The sequence below is a fragment of the Ciona robusta genome, chromosome 13, assembly GCF_009617815.1.
Source record: "Ciona robusta chromosome 13, ASM961781v2".
Lineage (NCBI taxonomy): Eukaryota > Metazoa > Chordata > Ascidiacea > Phlebobranchia > Cionidae > Ciona > Ciona robusta.
The window spans coordinates 1543176-1554169 of record NC_143247.1 but is presented as its reverse complement, the minus strand read 5'-3'; the positions used below and the strand labels follow the sequence as shown (position 1 = coordinate 1554169).

Below are 10994 nucleotides of genomic sequence, written 5' to 3'. Positions count from 1 at the left end.
TTTCCGCTTACAAATTACATGTATTTACCGGCGCCGTGGCATAGTGGTTAGCGCGCCTGCCTGTAACCCAGAGGTAATGGGTTCAAGGCTCGTCGCTGCTACCATTGTGGGCGTATGTGTCCTTGGGCAAGACACTTAACGGCAGATGCTTCAACCCATGGGTCATTAATGGGTTGTCCAAATTATCAGCCATACATAAAAAATAAAAAATCCCAAAACAATAATCACCCACAAAGTAACATACATGGTAACTCGTAAGCTGGCACGAGGTGTTCTAACGACTGTCGTTTTCCGGCAACGCGAGAATAAAGTAAGTTACATTCATTCATTCATTTATGAATGTTTTTTTAGATTTCCAGTTTGTTGTAATGAATTGATAACAATTTAGACAAACCATACAAAACTACCGGAAGCAACATTTATTGCGCTTTACCAGGAAAACATACGTCAACACTGACAAACTTGATAGCGCGCCTGACTATAACGCACGGGTAATGGGTTCAAGGCTTGTCGCAGCTACTATTATGGGCGTATGTGTTCTTGGGTAAGACACTTAACGGCAATTGCTTCAACCCAGTGGTCACTAATGGGTTGTTTAAATTATCAGCCATACATAGAAAACCCAACCACAAAGTAACATACTTGGTAACTCGAAAACTGGCACGAGGTGTATGAAACAGAACACCCGAGTTATAACGACTGTCGTTTTCAAGCCACGCGAGGGTGAAGCAAGTTACATTTATTCTAAGAAACAGTATACGTCAAGAGTGGGAGTAGCTACAAGCCCTAAATTCTCTGAAACATTCTCCTGCTGCTTCCATTGAGTAATCATTAATTACTTAGAGCCTATGTAAACAAATGGAAAGATATTTTAGGTGTATCCAGTTAATGATTAAATAAAATGTCACTCAATATTGTACATCGCACAGTTATAGGGCAATGTACATTGCAACACCAATACGTATTTTTTGGTTTTATTTTATAATTTAGTAACAATTGTTTAAAATTACAAGCGCATTTTAGAAATGTATCTTTAGTAAATTTTGAATAGCAGATTATAAATAGGACGTTTAAACAGGTATTGTTATTTTCCTCGTAAAAGTTAAGTATAGACTGTTAAAATGTCAGGTACGTTAGTCTATGTCACATTTCTAGTGTTAGCCTTACTGCAGGGGAACGCCCAGGTAACTATATATCTTTACTTTGTTTTATTATACAATTGCGTTGGGAAAGATGGGACACCTTTAGCACGTAATAGGAGTCGTTAGAAACCGGTTTTATAATTCTTTGAATTTTCTTTGTTTACTACCATATGGGACGAGAAAATAGAATGAAAAGGTGTCCCATATTCCCCACCTTACTATATTTAATACCTACAAAAATATTACACAAAAATGATCTCGAATTTTGTAGCCGTATAGACTTATATTTTTAATCATATTTTTTATAGGCTCGTGAAGTTTGTGCCACTGACCCAGATCACGCATTAATTTGCCCAGGTAAGAATGTTCCCAATTTATTAAATTTGTTTAAAGTAAGACTCGTGTAACTTTTATATTGCAACTTTCATATTGAATTGTTTTGTTCTAAATATTAAATCAGAAAGATATTTTTTGGTTGTAGTTTCTGTTAGCCAAGCACGCCAAGGCGTTCTATTGACATTAAGTGTGCAAAAGAAAATACATTTTAATACTTATACGTACGGCCTGTCACAGTAGTTGGCGCGGTCCTGCGTGTAACCTAAAGGTAATAGGTTCAAGGCTCGTCGCTGCTACCATTGTGGGCGTATGTGTCTTTGGGCAAGACACTTAACGGCAATTGCTCCAACCAAGTGGTCACTAATGAGTTATACATTATCACCTATTTAAAAAAGTAATCACGCATGACAACTTGTAACCAGGCACGAGGTGTTTGAAACAGAACACCCGTGTTATAACAAACATCGTTTTCCGGCAGCTAAAAACCTGTATTGAAAGTATCTGTGATATTTTATTACACATAATTTGTTTAATGTTGTTTTTTTATCGAACAGATTACTATTCATCTATCGGATTTTGCTGCAACTATCAGAATGGATATTACCAAAACTGTTGCACCTATACTGCAGTGTGGGGTCTTTGGTGTAAGTTGTGACTTTGAGGTTTTGTTTTTTTTTTAATATATAGTTTTGTGGTGTAAAATGTGACACCTTTAACACATAATATCTAAATATCCTTATCGTGTTTTAAACAATTAACAACGGTCTATGGTAGTCGTGAAGATGTGGTTTTATAATTTTTTGAATATCCTTTGTTTACTACCAAATGAGACGAGAAAATAGAATGAAAATGTGACCCATCTTACCCCACCCTACTATACGTGTTATAACGGCTGTTTCTCCACGAGAAAATAAACAATACTCGTTTATTCGATTAAACGTAGTAAGGAATAAATCTTTTTTTTAACCAAAAAAATCCGCATCTAAAGTTGCATACCTTTCTAACAAACGATTTTTCACATTTTACAGACTTTTGGTTCTGCCTTGTTTCGTTTTTCTTCATCGTTGGAGGAGTAGTAGCTCTTTGTAAATATTGTGCTACCAAAAACAACAGCTCAAGAAATTCCTCGATTGCAGACACAGAAACCGCTGCCGTGCCTGTTGTATTTTCCGCTCAACAGGTTTGCAAGATTCCTTAATAAATACTCGGTTTTCTGGTAAATTTTAAGACAAACATTAAAGCTCATATATACATACGATGAGCAAAACTTAGAAACTGCTTTGAAACACCCTCAATTTACCCGACAAACGGTCATAAAACACCCAAGAATTCACTGCCATAGCACCCCAAAACCGATATTTTCTGAACGTGTTTTAAACAATTAAAAACCCTTTTTAGCGTCGCGGGTCTACGGTTATATAATTCTGTAACTGTTCTTCGTTTGCTGAATGTAACTTGATTTCTCCTCGCGTGACCAGAAAACGATGTTTCGTTTCATACACCTCGTGCCAGCTTACGAGTTACCATGTATGTTATTTTGTGGGTGATTATTTTTTTAACAGGCTCCACCAGTACAAGCAAAAGTATCTGACTTCCCACCAAGCTATGACCAACTGCAGCACCAAGGGTTAGACGCTCAAGCACAGCAGTTTAACTCTTACGGGTCAAGCCAGCCACCATACCCGCCCGCAGAGACCATCAACCCAGAAAAATAAACGCCACAACAACGCCTATATAGACATTGTAAAGTGTAACCACCAACTTTTCCCTAGATAACTAACACGTTGTATAATTGTTAAACGTATATGTACCATGTAAGCGAATTTTTCTTTGTTTATTATATATATTAGGGTGGGGTAAGATGGAACACCGTTAGCACCTAAAACTCAATTTTTCTGATTGCGTTTTGAGCAATTAACAACGCGTTTTAGAGTTATTTCCACAATGATAATAGACACATGTTTCCAAATCGTGTTTTAACAGTTAATAATTCTCTTTTTAAGTCGTGGGGGTACGGTTATATAATTCAGTACATATTATAGTTTGGTTTTACTTTATACACTGTGATAAAGTAACTTATTATATTTGGGTTTAACAAACTAAAACGATGGATATCTACAAACATATAATAACGATATAATACATCATAATAAACCTAAAGTAAACGCTATACAACCAAACTATACTGCAGTACCAACTAAACTAACTGGTGACTGTGCGCACACACGACACAACAAGCGTTAATTACTCGGCGCGGGCAGCAGGAATAAAAGCGCCGGAATGTTATCGAGGCGAGACGAGTTAGCGGTAAATTACTATCACATACACCTCTCATCTTACCCCACCATAATATAATTCCGTTATCATTTTGACAATATTTCTGTTTTTAGAAATGGCAACCGAAATTAAGGTAAATAAATTCTGTAAGAACGAATGAATAAATGAAACTTATTATTAAATTTATTTTTCATTTTTATATGGCTGATAGTTTGGACAACCCATTAGTGACCACTGGGTTAAAAAAATAAGTAACGTTTTCGCCTATATAGAAGTCTTGCGTAATAAAAAGCCAATTCTCAATATCCATTACATAATGTCCCGAAAGAGCGTTATTACATTTTATCATATGACTATATTACGTCACGAATTTCGTCATTATGTAACCAAACCAGTCTTGTTTAATATGTCAACGGTCGATAGGTATTTAGCTGCTTGGAAACACATATGTCAGATCAACGTGTTTGACATGGTAGGTTGTTGAGTCATATCAGTAAATAATTTTGCCGGGGCGGGTTTTATAAGTTACATATATGGTAGAGTGGGGGAAGATGGGACACCTTTAGCACATAATATCCAAATATCCTAACTGTGTTTTCAACAATTAACAACGGTCTATGGAAGTCGTGAGGATATAGTTTTATAATTTTTTGAATGTTCTTTGTTTACTACCAAATGAGACGAGAAAATAGAATGAAAAGGTGTCCCATCTTCCCCACCGTTTATTTTTGTCAAAAAAATCGTGTGTTCGTGTTAACTATTAATTTCAAAAACACGCAAAACAACATTTTTGCCCCTATGTGGCGTGTATACTGTGCGCGAAACATTAGCAGGTGTTTTTCCGAACAACTCCCCTGTCTGTGGCGAGGAACAACTCCCCTGTCTGTGGCGAGGAAGATGAGACATCCTTTCATTATGTTGGCATATGTCCAGCATGTACGAACGCAAGACGGGAGCATCTAAACTTGACCGAGCTGTCAAGGAAAGATCTCCCATCCATTACCATTAAAGCCTTAGTCGCCTACCTCCAGGGAAGCGCCAGGCTCCTTAAACTGGGGGAGGTCTATGCAGTAGCACCCCGGGTGTTGGGGTAATGGGTCAATTATGGCCTAAATCCTAGGGCCCATAGCGTACCACGCTGCGGGACCTCACTCACATAGAATAGAATATAATACTGTGCGTTACAATAACAATTGTTTTAATGTGTTTCAGGTTTAAATATTCGATGTTATCAACTATAAAGAAACAAATCAACATGTTTTTCTGAAGTTCAATTTATTATAATCCTACGTTTTGCAGCTTTAACGCGTCTTAGAAATTCGTGTCTTCGAGATCCATGTCTTCGAATGAAGCTTAAAATAGAAATTATATCAAAATTAGTGATGTTGTAAACTTATATAGGGCTTTACGTTCAATATAAAATCTTTAAAAATCTTTAAAAAAATTGTTTCACATATAGTAGGGTGGGGAAAACGGGACACCTTTAGAACATAGTAGGGTGGGAGATGGGATATCTTTTCATTCTGTTTTCTCGTCCCATTTGGTGGTAAACAAAAAACATTCAAAGAATTATAAAACTGTATCCTCACGACTCCCATAGACCGTTGTTAATTGTTTAAAATACGATCAGGATACTTGGATAATATGTGTTAAAGGTGTCCCATCTTCTCTCACCCTACTATATAGTGTTGGCTTACCGGATCCCGGCTGCATTTGATTTAATTTTTGATGCCTTTGACTAATTACCCATCTCCGGCGACCAATATAACGACATAACCCCCAACATACCGCATTAGCAGTTTCAGAGAGTACTAAAAGCCCGTGAGAAGCAAGAAGAAAAGTGCTGACTTGTTCATCTGCAGAAAATCCTAATTACTACTATAAAAATAATAACTTTATTTGTCTCTTCGATTACGGTAGCGAAGATCATGAATCACTCATTAATTGAACGATTTTATTCATTAAGATTTATAAGAATAAGCTTATAGGTAGAAATAATATATCGAATACAATCGATTAATCAATGTTAAAGTACATTGTAAGTACGAGTTAGCGCCTTAAACAAACAGAAATGTAATCGTTAATTACGGGCTAATTAGGCGATCATATGCAGTAGCGTTTTGAAAACTATGCTTATAGTTCTGATACTTTATAGAGTACAACCATTCAATTAAAGTTTACGGTGCATTTTGAATTTAGCGCGTTTAAACGAAGAGTAACGTAATTATTAATTATTCGCTAATTATGCGGTTTTAATTCTGAAAATTTAGTCTAAAAATTATAAATATATATTATGATTTGATTTTAATCAAGAGATTAAAGAATAAATGCTAGAATTAAGAATTGAGGTAAGTGCGTAAAAATGTCACGAAAAAAACAACAACAACAAGAACAAGAATAACTTTTCGACGAAAAAGGATCAAATCGTCACTACGTGCCCAACAACAACAAGAACAACTGTTCGACGAAAAGGGATTAATATGACCACTAACGTGCACAATAAGTTAAACTCCTAATAGAAACAAAAGTGTGTGTAAAGACACGACCCGTAAAATATATGCTAGCCATACAAAAACAGCGATAACAGAAATTCTGATTCTTCCATCTACAATAAAACATAATTTCTACAAGCCATAAGAACAAGCAGTCATTCACGGCATTTCTCCTTCTGGCGCCGTGGCGTATAGTGGTTAACGCGCCTGCCTGTAACCATTAGGTAATGGGTTCAAGGCCTGTCGCTGCTACCAGTGTGGGCGTATGTGTCCTTGGGCAAGACACTTAACGACAATTGCTCCAACCCAGTGGTCACTATAATGGGTTGTCCAAATTATCAGCCAAACATAAAAAATGAAGACAAAAAAACAAAAAAATTAATTGCCCACAAAGTAACATACATGGTAACTCGTAAGCTGGCACGAGGTGTTAAACCCTATGTGATAACGACTGTCGTTTTCCGGCCACGCGAGGATAAAGTAAGTTACATTCATTCATTCCTTCTTTTGAAGAACTGATGAAATATTGCAATACTCAACGCCCTTTATTGGTGGCATTTTTTGTTTGCTTCTTCGCATACATCTGCTTTCAGGAGTAAATTTTTCGTTTCGCACTAAAAATGGCGCTCGAGATTCGGTAATAGCGATGAGTTTTAATGAGAAGAACGAGACGTGCTGTAAGTTTTGGCAAGCCTAAACGCAACAACTGAATTTCTGTGATAGTAGGGTAAGAGTGGACAAGTAAGAGTGGACACCTTTTCATTCTATTTTCCCGTACATTTGGTAGTAAACAAAAAACAGTCAAAGAATTATAAAACCGTACCCTATAACGACTCCCATAGACCGTTGTTAATTGTTTAAAACACGATCAGGATATTTGTACATTATATATGAACTAAAGTTGTCCCATCTTTCCCTACCCTACTATTAACAACTATATTTGCCTCTTCGATTACGGTGACGGGGATATTGTAACACTTAACCAAACTTTGCTTAATACTCAACACAAAAACAGCTACTTCAAGAATTATTTCATAATCCCCCACTCTACTATACAATAAAAAGGCTTTACGATTAAAACCAAACACGAAACAGCATGGAACAAAACTGATCAAATGTCCTTTAGAATGTTTATTACACCAGCTGAACTGTTAGAGCAATAGTTAGGGGTCGTTCGTTTTAATAACTTCCCGTTCAATTTCTGGTTAATTCTCTCTTTCTTTGTGCAGTGTTTTTAACAGCGAGATTTTATTTTTATTTTCTAATTAATGCAGTTTCGACGCTGTTTTCCCGTTAAATTTCTGGTTAATTCTCTCTTTCTTTGTGCAGTGTTTTTAACAGCGAGATTTTATTTTCTAATTAATGCAGTTTCGACGCTGTTTTAGTTATATCCTGTCTAGAAATGACTACGTGATGCAACGATTGGTAAGGATTAATCTACACGCTACACGAGCATCGCCTGTTGCAGTAAAAAACACGGGACACTTTAACTCAACAGCCGAAATTAAGAAAGTAGGGCGGAGAAGATGGGACACCTTTTCATTCCATTTTCTCTTTCCATTTGGTAGTAAAAAAACTTTCAGAGAATTATAAAACCGTATCCTCATGCCTTCTATAGACCGTTGTTAATTGTTAAAAACACGATCGTGATATTTGAATATTATGTACTAAAGGTGTCCTGTCTCCTCCACCCTACTAAATGAATAAAAAAAAAGTTTGGTAGGATGGGGGAAGATAGGACATTTTGTTAGACGAGACCTTTTAGTTTTCTAACGAGACCTCACCCATATAAAATAGAATGTTCATAAACAATGTCTGGGTAATGAGCCAACTCTGGCCTGAATCATAGAACAACTGTGACCTAAATCTCAGGTCCCATGGCATGCCTTACTGCAGGACTTTACACATAAGTTACATTCATTCATTTAGAACAGAATGTGCATAAACAATGTTGTGATAATGGCCCAACTCAGGCCTAAATCATAGGTTAGGTCTTATGACCTATGTCACTCTTAACCCATTTAGAATAGAATATATTAAACACACAAAGTTGCAACAGTATTTTGCAAGAAAGGCATCAAACGTATCTGAAAATAATCACTTTAAATCACATGCAGTTAAATTTGTGGAAAGGTAAAAAAAATGATATAGTAGGGTGGGGGAGACAGGACACCTTTACCACATAATATCCAAATCTTATTTTAAACAATTAACAACGGTCTATGGGAGCCGTGAAGATAGGATTTTATAATTCTTTGATTGTTCTTTGTTTACTACCAAATGAGACGAGAAAATGAAATGAAAAGGTGTGTAGTCTTCCTCCACCCTACTATATTAATTCTACAGTTGTGTTTTCATACTAGTGACAATTTTTCAAGCTCTTCATGTGCTGATTGCAATCACTAATACAAGTAAACTTTTTACCACAATTCAGGCATGAAAAAGGTTTTTCGCCGGTATGTTTTCGTCGCACATGAACCGTCAAATGGGGTTTACAAATAAAAACTTGTTTACAGTATGAACAAACAAATTTCGGTTTAGAATGATGGGTTAACGCGATATGACGCCGCTTTTTGTAATAGGAATCAAAATCTTTTCCGCATTGTTTGCATTGAGGTCGTACTTTCTTATGTTCGCTATCAATTGCAGTAATAACATTTCTAAAATCTTCCAGTGAGTTTTTTGCATTAAAATTGTCATAATAATATTGCATAGACAATGAGCTTAATTCGCTATCATTTGTATTTTGGTCGTAGCAAAATGGTCTAAATTGTGATCCAAATTCTTCAGTGACTTTTGCTGTATTTGGGGTATCTTGAATAAATTTTCTTCGAACGTTTTTTTTGGAAAGTTCTCTATTTTGTTTCTTTTGTGTCGCCATCATAGCATTTGGTTCTATGTTTAAATCTTGGTTGAAATTTGAAACTGTGTCCAAATTAGAATCTGATTTCATATCAGAAATACATTTTGCATTAGAACTGGTAGCCATGCTGGTATTTGGTTTAAGGTTACCATACACACATGCAATTTGAAGTTCAGCATCTCTGTTTATTGAAGAACTTTCAAACAGACTGATTTCTTTAAATTTCTCTTCATTTAAACCAGCCGATTTCAATTTACTACCGAACGAAAAATTTTGTTGATTTTCACAGTTTTTATGTTCAAATTCTTTTGATGTTTTTTCAGCACTTAATGCATTTTCTGTGTGAATGATAAAATTTTCTTTACTTGGCTGATAAGTTGTTGTGACTATTGGTAATGTAAATGGAACTACAGCATTTTTCCCCATGTTTAATTCTGTATCCTCATTAGAAATGGACTCGGTGTTGGAACTTGCTATATAAATATCAATATCATTACTGTCTGTATCCGTACCCGGACTTGGTTCGAAACTTTTAAACATATTTCCAACAGTAGTATCACTGTATTCTTCATCATTGCATGAATTCTCAGAAATATCTTGTAAAATTTCGTGTTTTATATCCAATTCATCACACATATGTTGTGCATTTTGTTCAATAGTTTCAGGTGCATTTAATGACTGCTCATTAGAGCTTTTTCGTGAACTTTCCTCACTGTTCAATGGACCATTTTCTAATAGGCCTATTTCCTTTGAATTTCTTTCATTGGCAGAAACCAGTTCTAAACCATTTCCTACTAATAAGCCACATCCCTTTTCGTTGTTTTTATACTTGTTACAAAAAGCGTGTCTCAATTTTGTCAGTTCATTTTTCATGTCCTGCCGTATAAGTTTTAGTTCTTGTAAAATAAGCAAACTAATTGATGTAGCTGTGTCTTTGTCATCGAGCATGTTCATTTTATTATTTTAAACAACTATACAAAAAGCACGTACTATCTTGCTGTGAAATAAACACAACTTCTCAGCAAACTAACAGAGTTGTATAACAATGTGTAAACAAAGCTTAACTCTCTCTCATTTTGTTCCTTTAAAAAAGAGGAGGTTTTAGAGCACCAGTTCCCAGCGAGCACTCTTTCTCTCGTCTGTTTCTTTATTTTAAACGAGAGACCGCCTAATGCCCACTCATCCGCAGAGAATCTCTCGTCTGTTTCTTTGTTTATAACGAGATAACGCTTAATACCCACTGGTGCGCAGAAACAAATCTCTCCCGGCTGTTTCTTTTTATTAAAACAAGAGGATGGTTAATATAAGCAGGCAGTCGCAGAGAGCATCTCTCTCTTTCTCGCCTGTTTCTTTTTAAAAACGAGAGAATGCTTTGTGAGCACGACCTGCACCCGACACTAAAAAGGGGGTATAGGGACAGAGGAAAAATTTGTTTTGCCCAAAATAAAATAAATAAACTGTTTCCCTCTGTATCTCCACCGTTTTCCCATCTTCTCTCCGCTTATTTTATTTTTGTTCTCCTTTATCCCTGCATTGTTAGTAATGACATTTTCCTGTACGTACGGCGCCGTAGCACAGTTGGTTAGCGCCCTGTCTGTAACCCAGAGGTAATGGATTCCAGGCTCGTCGCTGCTGCCATTGTGGGCGTATGTGTCCTTGGGCAAGATATTTAAAGGCAATTGCTCCAACCCAGTGGTCACTAATGGGTCGTCCAAATTATCAGTCATACATGCATACCAAGTAACATACATGGCAACTCGTAAGCTGGCAGAGGTGCCGTTTTTCGGCCACGCGAGAATAAATTAAGTTACATTCATGCTAACGTAACCACTGTACTGAAGACCACTGGGTTAAAATGTTCATGGACACACGTCCACAATAGTA

The 10994-nt window shown here is 36.3% G+C and overlaps 2 protein-coding genes across 2 annotated transcripts; one reads left to right on the top strand and one right to left on the bottom strand.

Annotated features, from left to right (window-relative positions):
- The first annotated feature begins 1015 nt into the window (after positions 1-1015).
- LOC149725680 (uncharacterized) lies at positions 1016-3880 on the top strand. The gene is made up of 5 exons (XM_089891135.1): positions 1016-1184; positions 1451-1499; positions 2033-2122; positions 2507-2658; positions 3041-3880. Exons 1-5 carry the CDS (start codon positions 1122-1124, stop codon positions 3191-3193), a joined length of 507 nt encoding a protein of 168 aa, XP_089747261.1. The 5' UTR covers positions 1016-1121; the 3' UTR covers positions 3194-3880.
- Positions 3881-8146: 4266 nt separating this feature from the next.
- On the bottom strand, positions 8147-10241 carry LOC149725679 (uncharacterized). The gene has a single exon (XM_089891255.1). The coding sequence runs from the start codon at positions 10062-10064 to the stop codon at positions 8607-8609; it is 1458 nt and encodes a 485-aa protein (XP_089747381.1). The 5' UTR covers positions 10065-10241; the 3' UTR covers positions 8147-8606.
- Between the last annotated feature and the right edge of the window lie 753 nt (positions 10242-10994).

Coding starts and splice junctions, on each gene's coding strand:
- LOC149725680 (XM_089891135.1), top strand. CDS start 1,122: ATGTCAGGTACGTTAGTCTATGTCACATTTCTAGTGTTAGCCTTACTG. Junction 1,185..1,450: donor TACTGCAGGGGAACGCCCAG/GTAACTATATAT, acceptor TATTTTTTATAG/GCTCGTGAAGTTTGTGCCAC. Junction 2,659..3,040: donor TTGTATTTTCCGCTCAACAG/GTTTGCAAGATT, acceptor TTTTTTTAACAG/GCTCCACCAGTACAAGCAAA.
- LOC149725679 (XM_089891255.1), bottom strand. CDS start 10,064: ATGAACATGCTCGATGACAAAGACACAGCTACATCAATTAGTTTGCTT.